The sequence below is a fragment of the Etheostoma cragini genome, chromosome 8 (assembly GCF_013103735.1).
Source record: "Etheostoma cragini isolate CJK2018 chromosome 8, CSU_Ecrag_1.0, whole genome shotgun sequence".
Classification (NCBI taxonomy): Eukaryota; Metazoa; Chordata; class Actinopteri; order Perciformes; family Percidae; genus Etheostoma; species Etheostoma cragini.
In genome coordinates, this window is record NC_048414.1 from 16,009,176 (window position 1) to 16,030,165 (window position 20,990).

The 20,990-nt window shown below is 40.0% G+C and overlaps 1 protein-coding gene across 8 annotated transcripts in view; it reads left to right on the forward strand.

Annotated features, from left to right (window-relative positions):
* srpk2 (SRSF protein kinase 2) overlaps window positions 1-20,990 on the forward strand; it is a 62,303-nt gene that overhangs the window by 16,246 nt on the left and 25,067 nt on the right. The window contains exon 1 of one of the 8 annotated variants that reach the window (XM_034879995.1): window positions 118-849. The exons of the other annotated variants lie outside the window; for them this stretch is intronic. Coding sequence (XP_034735886.1) covers window positions 812-849 — 38 coding nt within the window. The 5' untranslated portion in view covers window positions 118-811. Of the gene's footprint in view, window positions 1-117; window positions 850-20,990 lie in introns of those variants that run through there. 8 annotated transcript variants of the gene reach the window in all.

The following is a 20,990-nucleotide window of genomic DNA, read 5'->3' on the forward strand; positions in this document are numbered from 1 at the left end:
AGAGAGAGAGAGAGAGAGAGAGAGAGAGAGAGAGAGACTAATACAGAGGGTTAAAAAGGGGGAGGAGAGTCTGCCTCAAGGAGAAAGACACAATTTTCTTGTTGCTGTGACAAGCCAACACCCCTCTGCCTGTGCAGAAAGTGGAGCGTTCCAGCTGGCTTTGGGCTCAGTTGTTGTGCAGAGCTGCAGAAGGCCTGATAGAGCCAGCTAGACAGACAAGAAGAAGGAAGGGAGGGATACGTAGACAGAGACAGACACACACTGTGGATCCAGAGCTTGTGTTGTCATTTCATTACCAATTCAACAAGCAATACCAGAGAGGAAGGAAACAAAGGAAAGAGGAAGACAAAAAGGAGCTTCAGTGAAAGCAGGGAAAGTAAAAGAGAGGCAAGGTGAAAGAGGAAGGAAGGAAAGGGAGGGAGGAAGGAGGCTGGGGGCATGAGGCGGGGCGCCTGACTGACATTGCTGCTCTCGCTATCAGCTCACACACACACCGATGTAGGCAGACACACGCATTCAGCCAGATTATGCACTGCACAGTAGCTGCTCTTTTTTATCCTTTTGCGGAGCCTTGTCCTCCATCCTTTTTTCTCCTCTGAGCAAGAGGACAAGAGAGACCGAGAGAGGAGGAAGAGGAGGAGGGAAACGGAGGAAGAGGAGGGGAGGCATTAACCCTTTAATCTCATTTACTCAGACACACAGCAGAGAAAAATAGGGGGAGAAGAGTAAAAAAAGAGAGAAAGCAGCTTTCTGTTCTATTTCACCTTCTCCTGTGGTCCCTTGGCCAACGAGCGGCTAACAGGCACCGCTCATGTCCGTGAACTCGGAGAAATCCTCGTCCCCCGAAAGGTAACACCTCCGCCTCCTCCCCTCTGTCCTTATCTATCATTTCATCCCCACAGGTCTGCGTGCATGTCCTTCTGTCTGTCTGTTATTTTGCATTCTTCATCTCTCCCCAACCCCCTCAGCACCTCCATGGTTTGTATCCTCTCTCTTTTTCTTTCTGTCTGTGTATCCTTCTATTGTCTGGGTCACATCAGTCTGACTGTAGTCAGGATGAAAAAAAACGCAGTAGTTCAGTATTGCATTGTGCTGTAACGTTTCAGTTAGCTGCAAAATCATAACATCCTTACCACATTCCTCTACATTACACAACCTCATTTAAAATCATAACATCTTTCACACATTTCAACACAGAAACACACTTGAGCTGCTGCTGCCTTCTGTGGCTACAACAACTATGAAAACAACACACACACACACACACACACACACACACACAGTCTCTTTATGGTGCTGGAGCACAGAGCTTACACAGCAAGAGTGTCAACACACGTCAACATTAGCATAGCCAGCCAACAGCAGCAGTAGTGCATCTCAACAGCGATGCAAGACAACAGCTCACCACATGACGCACCTTAGTGCATAGCTTTCCCTAAACAATGATACGTTAGAATGCCACTCAACTTCTATACACACACAGGCAGTTATATCATATGTTGACCAGCTTTGATGTATCATAGATTTACATATTTACACCTTGTAAAAACATCAAGGAATGGTGATAAGAATGAATAGGAAAGTCACAAGGCACCATCAGCCACATGGCACACTGTGGCTAATGAAAATACACACACAGACAAAGACACACACAAGTGTATTTTCAAATTGTCTGGACCGATTATTTTACAATACACTATGAGCATGTGTATTTAGGCCAGCCATGGCTCAGAAGCCATCCCTCCTTGTTATTCAATAAAGACTAATGGTCTCTTTTAATCATTTTTACCTATTCGTGTCAAATTGGACCCTCACACTCAGGCTTACAAGATCAAAATAAGCACCTTTGCGTTTCTTACAGGGTTGCTTGGATGATCCTGATTTGGAAAGTATCTGTAGTTATAGTGGTTTATAGGTCTGGGAGTCACTACAGGTGTAACTAAGCCAAATAAGGACGATTTTATTGTTGTATTGAAAGACAGACAGGGAGAGAAATGTCTTAGAACAAAGGCTCTGCTGTTGGTGGTTTCCATTTCTGTTTTGAGCATTGAATATAAACGCAAAAATGTCAAAGTAGTGACACAAATAGTATGTGTCCAAAAAGCTTTACTGCATGCATAAGAAACCGTATCCATTCAGATTTAATCGGACCAAGCCCACATTCTTCTATCAGTGTGCAAATGCGGAAAGAGCTCGATTTGACGGGTGCTGGAGGGTGAAGAGCAGGCAGACTGGATGACTCAGGTAGCCACTGATGCTGTGCCAAGTACGATCAGGCAGAGCTGCTACCATCCACACAACCTAGCGTCAGGCCCCAGACTGGCACACTCAAACACAGCACAGTGGGCACACAGATAGGCAGAAGTAAATGGGCACTAACAATATCAGGCATTATTACATGGGCAGTTGGGCACAGAGGAGAGCCGCCTTACATTGGCAGTTTTGGATGGACATGAAGTGATGTTTAATTTGGAGGAGCAGGCACCGGCAGTAGACGTTTATACAAATTGTAGAAAGGCATCTAAGAATGAATGGAGATATTGAAATGATCATATTAACTCATATGTTTAGCATCTAGGCAAGGAGAATAGGATTCCTGACAGACTGACTGACACACACACACACACACACACACACACACACACACAAATAAAGAGGATCGTCTGGCAGCCCTGGTGTGGGGAGGTTGGTGGATTTCATCACTCGGCTAGGTTTTCTCTTCCTCTATTGTTTGGGTCACAGCCACCTGACTGTAATTAAAAATAATGCAGCGGTCCCTTGTCGCATCACAGGTTACAACAAAGAGCTACACTCAAACACATACTGCTGCCCTCCTTTAACATTACTTGTGACAACAGTAGCAATTCATGCATTAGCTGTTTTCACCATCTCAGGTTGACCACTCTGAGAGTATGTGAACAGATGTGTTAGTATAGCTAGTCATGACTATGCATCATCTTTCCTCTCTGAATTAATTGATAGAAACACAATATCGTTATCAGTAACCTAACCTCAGGAATAGACTAGCTGCAATTACCCCCATGCTCAAAACTGTAAATGAATGCCACAAGCCAAACTCTGCACCGTGCATCAAAGAAGAATCTGCAGCTTTTTTAATGTTGCATACACAGACAGCTGGGTTGCCTTTTGGCCAGGATATGTGCAGATAGCACACACAGGAGATCCTGCTTTAAATTAAAAAAGGTGCATCGTTATTATTATTACTATTCATCAGCATAAATTGGCAGCTCAAGATAGAGATTGATATGGCAAGGGATATGTTGGAAAGATCAAACTTATTGAGATGCAAGTACAGTGTTGTATGCCACCGCCAATATAAACATATGGTTGAGCATATTGATTAATGAAGTAGTTAATCAATGGCAAATGACTCAACTGTTCTAACGTCATTTAAAATCGTATAGGTTATTTAAAGCCGTGTAATGTCATTTATTAAGAAATAAAGGCCAAATACGTCACATTTAGCGTCTCAGATGTACGGATTTTTTGCTTTTATTTGTTTTATATCATTTTAAATGAAAAACTAGTTATTGGGCTGTTGGTGGAACAAAGCAAGCGACTTCGAAATTTCCCCTTACCTCAGGCTGCTGTGATGGGTGTTTTTCATGACTTTTTGTACTTTCTTTTTTTTCTTTTTTGTATAAGTGATTAATGGGAAAAATGTATAGATTCATTGATAGTGTCTATAATAATAAGTGACATTAATTATACAAGTTATGGTTATTATATTAGACAGACATTATTTGTTTGTTGCAGCATGAATTGATTCGGAAGTTTGAGCTATTCTTTAGTTATTTTTAGTGGGTTATATTTGGGTCTATATTGGGCTTGTGTTTAGGAACACACCAGCACAATTTAAAGACACTAGACATAGTAGGTACGTAACATACCATACGCACATACACACAAACAAGCACACACACACACACACACAGATGTGGAGTTCTTAATTTGGGATGTGCAGTAATGTGTTTGTCTACAATAGGGCAAAATGGATTGGATAATTTGTGTGTTAAACCAAAAGGATGGATGGATGGAGTTGAGCCTGAAAAGAGCAAGAGGCAGCACTGTGACCAATTTCTCTTAGAGCGTTTGCATCAGGAAGACGATCCCTGTTGTGTAACTTGGCACTTGAGGCGTGATGGAGATGGATGTATGTGTGTATGAACTCTGTGTGTATGTGTGTATACTCTTAAAGCTTTTTTTGAGGGTTGACGGCACATTGGTTTAGGTTATAACCAATGCTGTTTGGTGCAGGGCTTATGTCCTTTTAAAGAAACTTTCTTTACTGTAAGGATTAAAAATGTTTGATAAATTAAGACCCGAAGGCCAAGAGTTTACTGGCTTTGTTTCGAAGCTGGCTTGTAGCTCTTGTAGCTGATGATAGGTAGAAGTGCTAAGAGCTGGTGGGTAACCTCACTGTCTTTAATGCTGATGGTCTCACCTTCAGTCAGTGTGTATTCTGGGGTCTGAGTGTTTAACAAAGTGTCATGCTACAGCAGAAAATATTACGTCCACTTCAAACAGCACTCATAGTAGATTACATATGACAAATTGGTTAATTGTCTGAAATCAGCATACCATCCATGATTCAAGCATTCTTGTATAGTATGCCTTTGCTTGTGGTTCTGTGGCTGTATGTTGTAAATTTGATTGGATGGTGCAGGATTGTACTGTGATAACTGAAACTGACACTTCATGGACACAGAAAAGACAGAGGGGAGGAGAAGCAAAGAGAAATAAATTGGGGAAAGAAATATAATAACTGAGGGGGAAGATGGGAAGTAAATTGAGATTGATACAGAACTATAAAAGGCAGCCTCACATATCCAGATTGATTGACGAAACATTGTCTCCAATTATCTGATATTAGGAGGTCAGAAGGAGCAGCATAGACACATCTGCCTTCTTTTTTCTCCTTATCAATGATTAACAGTTCTATGACACTAAAAAGGGGTGTAACTATTGAAATATCTTTGGGGTTGGACTGTTGGGCGGACAAAACAAACGACGTCAAGATGTGGCTTTGTGCTCTGGGAAATTTTGATTTTCTTTCTTTTATAGATTATATGTTAAATGGAGAAAATAATCAGCAGATAAATGAATTATAGAAATAATTGTTAGTTGCAGCCCGAATTCAGTTTACTATCATGTTAACCAGTAAATATTTACGTTCAAGAAGCTAGAACCAGGAGAGCTTTGACATTCTTATTTAAACAACAATTGATCCAAATTATTATCAATTAATTTTCAGTGAATCCCCTAATCAATTAATCAACTTCTTTTCCCAGCTTTCAAGGAGAACCAAATTTGCGTATTATAAAAAATCTGAAAATGATTTGAAGGTAAGCAAAAGAATAAAGGGAGGAGAAAATGGCAGAAAGAGCAGCAGAGCATGCTATCTGAAGTATTGGAATGTGTCCAGTCGGTCATTGAGCCAGGCCAATGCAGCAGACAACATCACATCCAACCCTGGTAGATCGCATGATGGCAGCTATCACATTTACACAGTATATTAGCTTTGACTGGCCTAAATGGCCTCCACCATCTTCTCTGGTCTATCCCACACACAACAACACACACACACACACACACACACACACCCACAGACATGAGCTGCCCCAACAATGCAGGGACATGACAATAGCTAATGAAGCGTGGCAGGGAGATAGCTAGCAAACTAGCCTGCCTGGCCTGCCTGTCTGGCCTCCTGGCCTCCATTATATCCACCAGCCCCCCTCTTATGTCTGGAAAACAGGCAGATGATTACCTCTACTTTCTCTCCGGACACTTTTTTTCTGTTGCTTAGCCTCCAATCTCCATTTGGGACAGACTGAGAAGGTGGCATCCTCATACATGCTGTCTTTTCATCCAAGGCCTTTTAGTGATGTAGCAATGGTAAATAAAACTGCATGTGGGTACGTGTGTAGTTGTGTAGTGTAGAAACGGGCCTGAAATATACAGGCCTTGCAAACAAGTCTATCTTGACTGCATAGCACAGAATTTCCGCCCTGCTTAATGAAATCCTATGTGGTTAATCAGTAATAGGAATCATTGACTCAAGCATTGAGCAGCCAGGAACAAGACACCTCATGAGTAGTGTGTCAAACGCAATCGTCATGGCGATACTCAAGGAGTGGGTCATGTGAGCTGGACCTAGGTACCTGATCTGGCGGGAGTGCCTCGACAGGGTTGTGGTGTCAGTGAGTGTAGTATAGGGTCAAAGCTCACACCGTGGCTGAAAAATCTTTACACTGCAGGGTGAGACTGTTAATGTGGTTGGATGAAACTGGAATCACTTCACAATTCTTGAAGAATTTCCTTTTATTAAGTTATTAAGTTAGTTACACAACAACAATTGAAAAGCGCAATACTATTTACTACTTATATCAAGTAACTATACTAAAACAGCAAAAACCCTTTAACATTTGTTGACCCATAACAGCACCCATTGTCAGCACATCTGCATTCCACAAACTGTTTAGTTGGATATGGCAAAAGCTCTGATCAGATTACCTTTGAAATTATACTTTAAACTTACTTTGTATAAAAAAAGTAGGAATTTTTCCATTGGATTCACATGACATGTAGCCTGGTAAGACCCAATTCCGAAAGATTAAGGGCCTGGCACTGAGTAATGAAAGTTGCCCCTTCTGAAGGGCGGCACCAAGCGTGCATTTAAAAATCTCACTGCACACAATTGGATAACATTACGACCAGTCACAACAATACATGGGGTGACGTATCCAGAGCCCCACACGCTTAGCTACCAGTAGAGCTAACTGGTAGATTAAACTGTCATCTGTTTAGCCCGCCTCTGGCCCGCCTATATCAGATACACCGATGTGATTGGTGCAGCTCGGCTACAAGGGTGTAGTTAATGAGCAGCATCACTCAATGCCACAATAACTCGCTGAACCAATTCAAATTGTGCTCTTGCAAGAACTCTGGGTTTTTCTAGGATACGGGACAAGAAGCATATCATTTTATTCGGTTTCTACTGATTAAGACCTAGTCCAGTGCTCCCAGCTCCTGTTGACTCAGTATGTTTACATTAACAGCATTCCAGTCTTTCCTGTACTGCTCAGTCATGTCTAATTGCTCCCTCTGTACCATTTCTATCTTTGCATCTTTTAACTTTCTTCTTCTATTACTGTCTTTATTCTCTCTTCTTATTTAGACTTTTTGTTTTTCATTTCCATATATCTCTTGGCCTACTGGTTTTGCTTCAATTTTTTTTTTGGGGGGGGGGGGTGTTTCCTCTGTTGGAACCAGATCTCATGCAGTACTGGTCTTACTCACGGTGGCTTTGATCATTGTTGAAGAAGAGTTATCTAACGATTCTTGATAATAATGTGCACCACTTGTTTCATTTGTGCAGCATTGAAAGTTATAAAATTAGATTTTAATTTAGCATGAATTTAAAAATCGGTAATCTAAATTGCACTCATTTTTTCTTTACTACTCACGTGTCCTCTTTGGTAACAAAAACAATCTTACTCTGGGTCCATAAAGTGGCATGCTTGCGTTGTGAGTATATTGTTAGCCACCAACTGTGCAACAGGCAGAACCCATTGGTTTTAATAAGCAATTCCAACAATGTTAATAATAGACTGTATTTCCATTATGCAACAAGAGCTTGTCGAAGGAAAATGGGATAAAAAAACATTCCCCTTTGGTTCCCCTATCTCATGGTGTAATGTTTTTAGCTGCAGTGGGCCTTTCTCTCATTATTTTACAGCTTTTTACAGCTACGTTATCTGCCAATAACGTAGTCTTTCTGGAGTTGACTGGACTGCTACGACACTATGGAAGTTTTACTTAGCAGAAACAGGGAAGGGAGGAAGAGAGAGAAGGGGGGAAAGGGAAGAAAAAGGGAGGAAAATTTAACATTTTTATGGAGCAGAGCAACGTATTGGTAAAATGATGACCAGAGTAATGAAGTCCATAAGAGGGACTAAAAAAGAAATTATAAAGCCTTAGGAAGAATTCTGAAGAGAGACAGACCAAGATAGAGACATAGAGAGCAGAGAACAGGAAAGGACAGCAGAAACCTCAGGAGAGACTTGATGGAGACAGCTGAGGAGGCTCAGATAGACAAAGATAAAAAGCAGAAGGGGAAAGGAGAGGAGGGAAAGTGAGGGAAGATGGAGGGAGAAGATAGATGGCTCTCTGCAGACTTGCGCAGTGTGTTGGGTAATGCTAGGTCACCGGGGGACTAATCTCTACTGATGCTGCAGTGTTGAAGCAGTGGAATGATAATGCTGTGTTTTTGTGTGTGTGTGTGTGTGTATTTGTAAGGGCCGAGGCTTGTGTTTGTTTGGGCGGCTTTGCACATGAATGTGTGTGAAAAGATAATACGTTTGAATTTGGAGGTACCACTTTTTGTCTCCTTTAGTCTGCTGCTACAGTTACACACAAACATACACAAACACACACCTTATGCCCTGTAGGACAGAGTCACTTGTCTGCTGTTTAACTGATAACCATATTCATCTGCTGTGTGTGAGAACGCCATTGGACTGAGTGGGTGGGGTTTGTAGAGCTCTGGACCCTTAAAACACTTCTAGATTGTCAACAACGGGCCAGCTCTGCATGCTCCCTCTATGTCCTCTAGTTTAACATCAGTCAAATGGCGGTAATGTCCAATGATGCCACGCCTGTGTGTCTTCCTGTTGACGCTGGCCAACACGAGCTGAGTATGGCAATCCTGATGTGGGTATTCTCTTCCCTATTATCAGGAGAGTAAATACTAGAGCTGAAATGATTTGTGATGATAACCAATTCACTTAACTAGCTGGTTCATGCTTTAAATGTTAATATTTGCTGTTTTTTTGCAGTTATCTAACAGTTCAGTTCCGTTTACATAGTAAGTAAAGTCACTAAATTGTTAAAGGTCCCATGGCATGACATTTTCAATTCACTTATGACCTCATAATGAGGTCATAAGGGGCAAGGTTACCTCCCCTTTCTCTGCTTTGCCCGCCCAGAGAATTTGGCCCGCTCATGAGAGAGAGACATCATGGCTTTCAAACAAGATAAGTGGCGGTTGGTCAAGGCCACACCCCCAGCCTCCACCTTGCCCCCCCCTCCTCAAAAAGCTACAGATTCAGAATTGGCACAAACTAAGGAAAGTTTTTTGTGGGACTGGCTCTAGTGGCTGTAATTCTGCACCAAGGCTGAATTTTGGGAAGGTGACTTCAGAGACAGTATTAGGGACCACTGTATAAAAGCATCCGAAGTGCACCATGTCATGGGTCCTTTATATTAATCATGCCTTCATGATATGTTGAAGTCCCTATATGGATATTATTGAAATATTACACAGGCCCTGACATAATAAATTAAGTGAACTAGTGTGTTCTTTTTCACCCAGTAGTTATTGATAGCATTGCCCAACTACTGCTACAGCTTTATTTTATGCGCACAGAATTGGTATAAAGTTTATTAGGCTAATTAATAGAATAAGATTGCATGGGAGACACGTTTCCTTTTATGAAGTATCTCTTGTGGGGAGTCAACATTTCACATTTTCACATAACGTTAAACTCTGATATTGTTTATAATATCAGTAGCCTAATAGGGACAACCCACACAGCTCATTATTTTTAATTAGTTCCACCTTTTGCAACTGACTTTGCACATGACACTGCTGGTCTTTCTGTGGGCGACCTGACAGTCATCTTGAAACTAGAAGCCCCCAAAGTCTGTCCTAACAGCAATATGTAAAGTTTTAAGGCCAGGCACACTGATATGCTAATGAGCTGACATTCAAATCATATTATAAAATATTTTTAGTAACAGCGTCTGGAAGCTTAATTGACATTGGATGTCTTTTCAGAGTGCTCAGAGTGTATTTTAGGTAATGAGTTCATTTCAACAGTCATACAGATGGAGGCGTGTTGAGGGTGTTGCATTTCAGATCGGTGTGTGAGATATTGTGTACGTTTGTGTATAAAAGATGCATCTGGGCCTGTGTTATACCATGTGTGTGCATTAGTGCCTATATGCTTAAACACCAAACTCAAGCCGGCATGGAGAAGGATCCTTGGCAGGTGGGTGTCACAGTGCCACGTGACTTTTGTTGGAATTTAAGGCTGGGCTCTTCTGTCCCTCCACTGTTGTCTCTGTGAGTCTACAGCAGAGAGCAGGAACTACTGCACACTGTCCTCTGTTTGTTTGTCCATCTCTCTTTCCTCTCCCTATGGAGTTAAGCTCGTGTCTGACCAATAGGAAGAAATGGGGCCTTGCTTTGTGCGTGCTCCGCCTGCGCCACAGAGCCTTCCGAAACAGGTAGAGTGGGAAAAAATAAGAAAGAATAAGGGAAATAAAGTATTGGAAGGGGTGCTTGATCGAAAAGACAAATAGGCACTTTTACAGACGGCGTCTGAGTTCTTGATTTCACCTGGTAAAGTTGTAAGACTATGGTGCGATTTATACCTTTTTTATTCCTTTGCAGGAATGTGGTGATTTTTGTTTTAGCCGGACCTATAGCTGCAGCATTTAAGTGTTTTAAGACAGCAAAATCTGAGTCAAAATGTTAACAGAGCAATATTTGTCTTGGTCTTGATTGATCTGTTTATAAGTGAAAGACAAACACAAAAGTAAAAGACAACAGTAGACAAGCTGTCTATGGAGTGTATTTTGAGGGTTGATTTACTGAGTTCCTTTTCAGAAAGAGATAAACTTTGCTTAAAAAAAACAACTGGTGATGACCAGTTATATTACTTAAAAAATGTTTTTCAAGCGTTGAAAGCTTTTCTTCTCTGCTTTTTGTGTTGCTGTTGACACATTTGACTTTCTTACTTTGAAGTAGACCACTGTGATTATAACATCACAATTTAAATGCAGTTTTTCTGTGTCCACTCTCTGTAAGAATAGAGAAGAGCAACGTGGCTTCCATGGTCTGTGCAGCTTCAGGGAATCATAATGGACCGCTCTGCTGCCGGGATGCTGCGGTAGACTTGTCACAACTCCTACTGGTGCTCCCATGTATTTCTGCAGTAGTTTGGGTTTTTGCTGGTTTTCCATCTCTGATGTAGAGCAGCGTGTAGCTGCTTCCCAAACTAGGTTCTCTGTGTTTGTAAGAAGTTCTGAGATACTACCATATCAGCAGAGCAATAACGTAACGCACAGTAGACTGGAGATGTTTCTGAAATATTATGACTTTATTCTTGTAATATTATAACTTTATTTTTCTGAAAATATGACTTTTTGAACTCACAGAGAACACAGATGGGATGAGTTGTATTTTGAATGTGTAGAACATGAGCAGAAATAAGTTGAAACACATCTGCTTTTAAAGTCTAGAGGTTTAATGTATCCATGAGGTGAACAAGCCTGCACATTTAAAGAAGTTATTTCTCCAACAGAAGATGCAAAAGAGGATGGAAGAGTACATTATGCCTTGATGTGTACTGACTCAGTCAGCAAAGATAGTAAAGAAAAAGTTGATCTACAGGAGATTACATAGTTCAACACATTATATAAAAAAATTATTTCGATATACATTTTTATATTTCTTTATTTTTTATTTCATATTTGTATATTTTGAATTTTCGTCTGTTTCCATTTACATAAAAGATATTTACAGCGTAAATTGATGCAGAAAAAGGTAGAAATTGGTGCAGAAAATTCACCAGAATGCAGGAAAATAAGTGTTTTTGGGGTAGGACCATAGACCTTATATTAATGGACAGAGCATCTGGTTCGGCAAAGTGCTGCAAATGTGTAAGTGCCTTAAACCTGCATTCTATCTGAATTGGGGGCGACACGTGCGGTTTCAGAAGGTTTGTTTCTGTAGAAGTCTATGAGAAAGTAACCCACTTCTCACTTGATTTATTACCTCAGTAAACATTTTCATAAGGAGTTCATGGTCTCAATTGCTAGTTTTAAGTCTTCTGCAACACAGAAGGCTGTTCATTTTTTGAATTATGGTCTCGTTGATTTTAATAATGGAAATAAAGCAAGAGGTGTTTTAGAGCGTGGCTATGATGTGATTGCCAGTGAAAGTGTGTAATGTAACAAAGTGTGTAAAGTCTCCTCCCTCATTCCTACCTCTTGTCTAATCGTCACATCCGCAAACCAGGATTACTTCACCCGTTACGGCAAACACAACGATGTATAGCAGATCTCCACAAACCAATTGCCGATGTCACACATGCTTTGTCCACTAATTTTATACCCAAACCCCACACATCACATCACAAACAAAACCTTTGCCTTTGGGTTGCCTGGCCAGCTGTGATCAAGCCAATTTTTTGTGCCATCTACAAACTGGGCAGCTGAAATGAACATACTGTGCACGGATATTAACAAACAAGCCAATTGCCGTTTTTTTGGTCTGCTCTGTGTGTATTGCGTTCAGTTTATCTTAATGTCTCCGGGCTAAGCCCCAAACCTTATCAAATCCTAGAAACCTCCCTGAAAATGTCACACTAGAGAAGGTGCAATGATCCTGCTATTTCTTAGACTTTCTTAGATGCTAAATAATAATAAGAATTTAACGCAGTGAATATCTCTGTGGATATTAAATTTGGGCAACATCAATGTGGTTTTAAACACATACATAGAAAAACATCAAGCCATATTAAAGCATTAAAACACACTATCCATTTTCTCTCATCTTTGGATTGACAGGTGTCTATTTGAGTTCTTATTGTAGTTTTGAGGGACAGTTATATAGATCTCATTAATGGTGACATTCCCTTCGATTGGCAGTGATTAATAGAAGTGATTTAGAGCCTGCTTTAGAAAACTAATAATGTCTTGTTACTTTACAGGAGGATTATTGTTACTGTACCTAGCTTTGCTATCAATGACGCCCCCTGGGAGAGGTGAGCAGGCCGCAGTGCTAATAATTAAGTCTCAAATAGCAAGTTATTATGGTGGATTTGGGAAGATTAGAATATCTTTTCTGAAAAAAATGTGTAAATTTCTTTGAAGGTTTTAGTTACTGCAGGTCATTTGTGGAGCATAGTAAATATAAAGTTAAGTAATTTATTAATAAACAGGATTTCATGTTGCTGTTGTTTTTAGCCACAATCAAAGTACGGTAAAGCAGGCATGAGGAAGCCGGATTTGTGTAAAAAGATATAGTGATGCATGATTGGGACAATGGTGGACTTAAGGTCCATTCATTCATTCCGGCTTTGCAAATCATCATCATTTTATGCAAAGTTACTGATATTAAACTGTTACTAGTTGTTGTGGCCATTTTTAGTTTAATTATATAAGATTCATAAAACGTAAGTCAATGTAGGTACACAGTACCAGTAAATTAGGTTTATTGACCTGCCTAATAGAAGTATAGTATAAGTAGTATAGTATTCTGATCCTTCCATTCTTGCTTCCTGTTGAGAAATTCCTTATCTAGGTCATGTAGAGCCCCACAGGTGATGGACATACTTATCTATAGGCCTGCGCGATTAATCGTGATAAAATTGCAATCTCGATTCACCTTGTTCTTTGATAACATTTTTTAAATAACTTCCTTCTTTTTTTTTTTTTAAAGGACTCTTTAAAGGATTCTCACTTAATTTTAAGAGCAGACAGCTTCACAAGCGCTACTACTTTCTTCTGTGAGTTTTAAACATAAGGTGTATAAAATAGGTTTTAAAGCGCCGCAGTGCTCTACCTTCTCTTCGTTGAAGCCTCTATGTTTACAGGCTTGGGGTGATGAACAATGTGCTATAGGTGCCAAAAGAAATCTGTTTTGCACTGCCAATTTGTTTTGTATTGTCACGGTTCATCTGTGCAATAAACGTAACACTTTGTGAGAAAAAAAATCGTGGTGGAAAATTGTGATATAAATTCTTAGCTAAAAAATCGTGATTCATTTTTTTCCCCGGATCGTGCAGGCCTACTTATCTCTTACTATCCACTTACTGATATCACATCCGTGAATAAGAAAAGGTTCAACAATTGAAGGCTGTGCATTTACTGTATACGTGGCTACAGTATGTTTGTATTGGCCTTTTACACACATGCAGATAGCTTATCATGACGCGCTCGCTTTCTGAAACTGAGTGTGGGTGGATGTGACCTCCATAACACCAGGCTTTGTGGCTGGCTGACGTCATTGGAATGTATAAATACAGAATGCAGTGAATGAGTGTTCTATTTAGAAATACGTGCCGTGGTTAAAATGCACTGTACAATAAAATATAAAGCAGATACCTGTAGGCTCCCTGTGTATGAAATGTTGTTGTTTCTATACTGCGCCGAAGAAACCAAGAATCACAGACCTGTGGCTTTTGGAACAACAGAGCACAGAAAACCTGTGCATGTGATTTTCTTGGTGTGCATGTATGTTTTTGTGTTTTTGGGGATGTGAATGTTGGTCTTTGTGTTCAGGAGATAGAAATGTGCTTGTCCCACTCAGTCTGCAGTCATGTCATTTGACGTCCACTGCCTCTGGTGTTTGTGAGTTTTGAGTACACATGCGCACATACCCCACTCCACCATCCATGTAGAGCCGTGCTCCTGTTTTCTAATGCAAATTTTATTCCAAGTCAACTGGTTTTATCACAAGGGTTTTCCATGTAGCCACGAGTATCTGCCTGCTGCACGTTTATTTTAGTGCACCAACATCTCTATATTTGTGCGTTCAATCAAGGATTGTATATATGTTGCTTTTTAGCATTTGTTGCTTGTCATCTTTAAGTGTGTTTTGCATTTGGGCACCTGTGTATACGTATTCGCTATGCATTTTATATCTACTGTAGAGTTCAGTCAATGCAGCGTAGCGTGTAGTTGCCTGTGTGGGGAAATTCAACAACAGTCGATTCAGCCTCTATAGATTGGTGTGGCCTGAATCCTGCGGCACAAAGCAGAGTATTTATGTTTTTCTCTGTCTATTAATTAGAAGATACAGTATATAGCTTAATTATTGAGAGTTGAAAAAACAACAACACTCTAACCCCATTATAATCATAACTAAATTATGACTTACATTCCAGATTTGAACCATTTAGCTGATTGATTGCGGGTGACAGCCAGTGTGTGAGGTGGAAGCAGGTCATTGTCGTGTGTAAAAACATCTCTGCAGGATGCAAGGCTATTGATGAAATTCATATTATTTGCAGTAAAATGCACAGGTTCATGCACAGTATTCCAGTACAACTTTCTTCCGCATTTTGGGGTGAACCTGCAAGCTTCTTGCCAAGCTTGTTGAGCTGAATAGATTTGAAAGCACTTCAAAAGTAAAGATTGTGATTGTGATTCCAGTTTTTAAAGTCAATTCAACCATGTTAATTTTGCCTCGTCATTCATTACCCAATTTTAATACCTAAGGAGTAAATTTCATCAGTCAGTGAACCAGTTAGCATGCAGCATGCTTCTACCAAGATTGGATAATGCTGGTGATTGTCTAAATAACGTTACACGTTGTAGAGACACGCAGGAAAACCTCTATGTTACGCACATAGACCGGGCGTAATAGGAGCTGAAGAAGAAATAAAAGACATTTGTGCCGTAACGTCTAACGTTGTTATTGCTTTTTGATTTATAAAATTGGTACCAAAAAAAGAATGGGTTAGTAACCGGTGTCGAAGTCACAGTATCGGTAACGGTATCCCTTCTTTTTTTTTAACCCAACCAATCATAAATTAAAATATCTAGAGGTGTGGAGTTAGTAAGAATTGAGCTTACCAGACCTTTTGTAGCCCACTCCTCATCTCCACTTCAGGCTAACATCCAGGGGCTACATCATCGACTACTAGCATAACACACCTGAATCTTAGACTGAACAGTTGGTGATCAAGTTAAAGTTAATAAAGAAAAATATATATTTTTTGTGTTCTGCTGAATCGATGGATGTTATACGACAGTACAGGTACTGTTTACGACCAATCAACCTTTTTTTTTACTCTCTGACTTTACTCTCTGACTGACTTTTTACTCTCTCTTACTCTTGACTGTGGAGTGTGCGCAGTGTGGATGTGTAATAATAATAATAATAATAATAATAATAATAATAATGGCTCAACATGGTCTTTAATTGAAAATCCATGGCAAGCAAGCTCTGGCCTAAACATCCAATCTCAGGCGCAAATCAATCAGTTGTCAGGAAAGAAAACAGAACGTCTCGCACTGTGCTACTAACATGCTAACACACGTTTGACACCATCACCATGATGTGCCGGTCAGCGGGGTGAGAAAAAACTCTTTATCCCTGCTGCTTTCAAGCAACCTTTAGAAAAAGATGAAATAATCACTGAAGCAATTGGCATTTACATTGGCATATTATATTGGCACACATTTTATTTTTAGCTATCCTATTTATTTTGTGTGTGTGTGTGTGAGTTAAATATTATTGTTGAGTATTGTGATAAAATGTTATATTAAATTCAGGAAATGTTACATAATTCTTTTCTCATGCCTGAAATCCACACTGATTTTCCATTATATGAGGTTTTGTGTGAAGTGAGATTGTCCTCCTGTCATAAATGGCAATGACTCTTTAGGCGAGCTTCTGAGACGCCGGACTCACAAGGCCAGTGAAGGGCTGGCTGACGAAGGTTTTTGGTTTTGGTAGAGCGGTCGCCTGCCAATTGGAAGGTTGGTGGTTTGATCCCTGGCCCTGCAGTCCTATGTCGAAGTGTCCTTGGGCACTTTGACACTGAAACCCATCGGCCATGGTATGTGAATGAGTTTGAATGGTGAATGGTTCGTGTACTATATAAAAACGGTTTGAGTTCTTGTTGAGACTAGAAAAGCGCTATATAAAAACAGTCTATTTACATTTACATTTATATGGCCGTTAATTTCGCATTAAATTTTAACCTAGGTGGCATTAAAAAAAAGGCCGCTGAAAAAATAACATTGGGAAGGAACTTGTTTTGGTGGAACGTGTATGTTCAAAGGTTGTTTTAGTTGTTAAAAAAAAAATCTCAGATCGGGCAGATACTCTAGCTAGCTGTCTGGATTTACCCTGCAGAGATCTAAGGAGCAGCTTACCATTGTCCTCATAAATCGTCTGGAGTTTAGAATTCCAACACAAAGAAATCAATCATCCAATAAGAGTGACACCCAGTGGATAAAGACTAGGGCTAATGTTCTCTGGGCCTCTTTTCTTAAAAATACCTCTGAAGCCAAAACTGTAGTCCAGGATTGTGGCAGCAGCCACATTCATAGTGAATGCTGTATGGGAATCTAGCATTGCACCTTGTGATAATGTATTGAATTGATGGCTGGTGGTATGAAACAGGATCCTGCTGAGCCATCAGCTAGAGGTTACGTAGGGGCAGTGCAGGCTTCATCCTGAAAATAGCGGCGAGATCTCCGTTCTCTGCACAGACGCATACTCTGGAGGAGAGGAGAGAATGAGTACTGCTGTCCAACCGGGCCGAGATGGAGAGACAGAGAGAATGAAAGATTAACGATGAATCAATCAGAGGTGGAGACTGTTGGAATGCTTAAGCAGAGCTGAAGGACACCCGCGGTCTGAAACCCACGCCTTAACATTGAGAGTGGAGGATGATGCTCTTGTTGCTAAGGAATACCTGTTACCGTGGTGATGACGAGACATGTTTAAGAATGAGTCATCAAGTTGTAACTTGAGAGGTGTCAACTGTTCTATATGGCTTCTAACACACCTCCGTCGGAGGTGTGTTAGAAACGCTATGTGGTTTTCTTTGTCATTGACATCCGGATACCTTTCTAATGTCGGGCCTCAGGAATGCAAATTCAATTATAACTTCTAATTATATGCAATTATACTGCAAAAACAAAAAAATGTGGTCATGTGTATAAGATTCAGGAAAACTAGAAGAAAAAAATAAATTGCAATGAAACAATGGGTTCAAGATGCATTTTAGTCTTTCCCTAATAAGTAAAGGCTGTTTATAGGAGGCAGAATAATTCACAATCTCAAAAACTTCAATTTACAAGAGTAAAGACGGATCATATTCTGTCTTTACCAACATAATCATTTCAAAAGAATCATATCCAGAGAAGCTTTTTGACATAGCCACTGCTCTAGCTTCCATACCTTTTAAAACACCACTGGGAGTGTTCTCTGTGTGCTGATCCATGGGCCTCAAACCTATGAATGCCTTTAAAAACTGTTTCAAAGAGATGGAATTTAACATGTGAAATGCTTTTGAGGTATCTACATAGTTATTAAAAAAAAGACTAGTAGTAATCACTAGATTAGTGATCCACACGGTTGCACCAGGTGCACCACTCCTGATTGAGTAGAGTTTATACAAAAACTACAGGGACCAGCTGTTTAAGCAAATTATTTAGCTTTTAAGAATGTAAGTATACACTATATTCATGTTTTTTACAAAATAGGTTAGAGGGCAAGAGCCAGGGAAGTCAGAATGTATTAAAAGTTGGACTAAGACGTTGTTTTTGTCTTTTCTTGGGATTTCTTGACATTAACGATGATAAACCTGATATTGCCTGCCTTATCCTTTGTTTGATGGTTAGGCAATGACAGATGATTATAGCCCGACCAATGGTGGATATTTTTAGTTATTATTACAATACATCAGCCAATAGTAATTCTTTTCAACACATTGCGTAAACCAACAATCTTGATACGGATTTTACATTTAACATGTCAATGCTCTCTGGTGAACAAACTATGTAATGGTGACACTTGTACATGTCGGACATATACACATATAGAATGTATCTGCTAAAAAGTTAACATTGATGATTTATCGGTCTAGCTCTAGTGATGATGGTGTCCATCAACCAGAGCTTCTGATTCTAAACATGTGCTACTGACGTTCAACAGTATGCAGGATTTCATGCTAACCATGCTCCATCCTCTGTTTTAAAAGTGTAATCATATATTTCCTACACTTATTAGCACTAATTTGCTCAGTAGCAGCAATTTGTTCCTTATTCAAAGGATGTGACCTTGCCTATGCAAAGTAGCTACCATATGTTTACCTCTCATCATTTCTGTAATTTCAAATCTAACTTGAGCTGTTTTTAAATAGTTAAAAGACTGAAAACAAAAGGTGCAAGCTACAGTATACACCCTGCAACCTGATACACCATAAGGCAAAGGGTTTTCTGAGCCTGGTAACTTTTTTATTTTTTTTTCATGTGTGTGCCACAGTACCGTAAAGGTTAACAACCACAACTTTAACAGATGATTGTGGTCATTTTCCACATTGCAGGCATACCTGAAAGCATTCCTAGAATTAGTTTGTTTTGTAGACGGACTAAGGACACAGTGTTGCAGATGCAATAGTGTAGCTCTCTGTACAGTTGAGCAGTGCAGTTCTGGTCTAGCAGGATGTCTGTAGACTTGCATATTTAAAAATAGGATGGAACATCTCTTTTTCGTACAAATGAAAGCAGAAAAAACAGATCACCACCCTCGATATCCAGAACTTTTCTGAGTTCAACTAAAGGTGTCTAACTCTGAAATTTTAATTTCACCGACATGATGACATTGGATTCTTGTTATTGTTGACACAGAGCTGTATTTATGTCAAAATAAAAACTTGTTTTGAGGGTAAATCCAGAAGTTGTTTTACCTGTTTACATGCCCTGTCGAGTCAGCAATTTACAGCTGTTCAGACACAATTGCAGTATGGTATGATGAGGAATTAACTGGTAGGAAGCATTGCTTTACGATTGGTGAGGAATTCAGTCTTCTGTGGCGTCTTAGTTTCCATCTTCTTCCTGTGGGGTTTGTCAAAGGAGATCACTTTACATCTTCTTTTTTTTCTCAATATTCTCCTCATCCCTCAGCACAACACAGCTTTTCTACTGCAGTCCTGATGAGCTTCTGCAGATGAAACGATGATGTCTTCAGTTGTGAATGATGAAGCTTGGACAAGCTTGGTCCTCCGCTGATTAGCAACAAGACAAACCTTTCAAGTTAGCCTAGTACAACAGAACATTTGAACTAATCACGTCACACTGTACATTACCCATTTAATGACAGAAATGTCTTATTTAATTAATGCTTCTTTGGTATGCAGATTTTCACATACAGCACGCTGGATCTAAAACAGCAAGCCGGTTGGTGGAGAATCTAACACTGGGGTTACAGATGCCATAGCAGGGCGTGAGAGTGGAAAAGCAACAGTGAAAAGTGTGTGTTTGTGTTTGTTTGTGTGTGTGTGTGTGTGTGTGTGTGTCCACATACTTTAAACTAAGGGTATGGTGTAATAAACAGCCTGGGCATGTCCACACACATAACAAGATGTTGAAGGATGTACAGCACATTCTGCAGTTACTTCCTTTTCCACGGTACAAGGTTATAGGCTGAGAGACTCTTGTCTCAACCTGTGCTCTACAGTCACATGTTGGAACAGTGCTACCAGTTTCAAAATAGTGTTTTACCAATAAATGCATTTAGTGTCCTATTTTAAACATTCATTACTGAAGGAGTGGGAGAGGAATCAATAAGCTTGCACACACACTTTTCTATGAACATAAAAATACTTATATTTTGTACAGGCAGGACATTCCTGATGGTTCATAATTTCTTCTCCCACACTGCCTCTTACCAAGGTGATCACACACGTGCACAAACACACGCTGAACCGTTACAGTGTTAAGGTCATCTTGATAATCAGCAAATCTCATCCATTATATAAACCTTAAATTTGTGGTGAGGTGCACAAGTGAGGTGCATGTCCCAGCAATAGAGACATCTACAGTTTCAGGGACTGAATTTCTAGGACCCTAGTTCTTCAGATAGCTGCTAGAATGTAGTTACCGTGGGGCGGTCTCTAGCTCAACCAGTAAGATCATTCGCCCCCATGTTGGCTGAGTCCTGCAGTGGGGCACGGTTCGAATCTGACCTGCTGCGTGTCATCCCCCATCTCTCTCCCCTTTTCCAGGATACCCAATATCACTATAATAAAGAGAAATACCCCCCAAAAATCATCTTAAAAAAAAAGAATGTAGTTATCTTAAAACCTCTTGAAATTCACTGGAAAATATATGATTTTCTCGCCTAAATTTTTACCCCCTAAAACATGCTGCAGTTT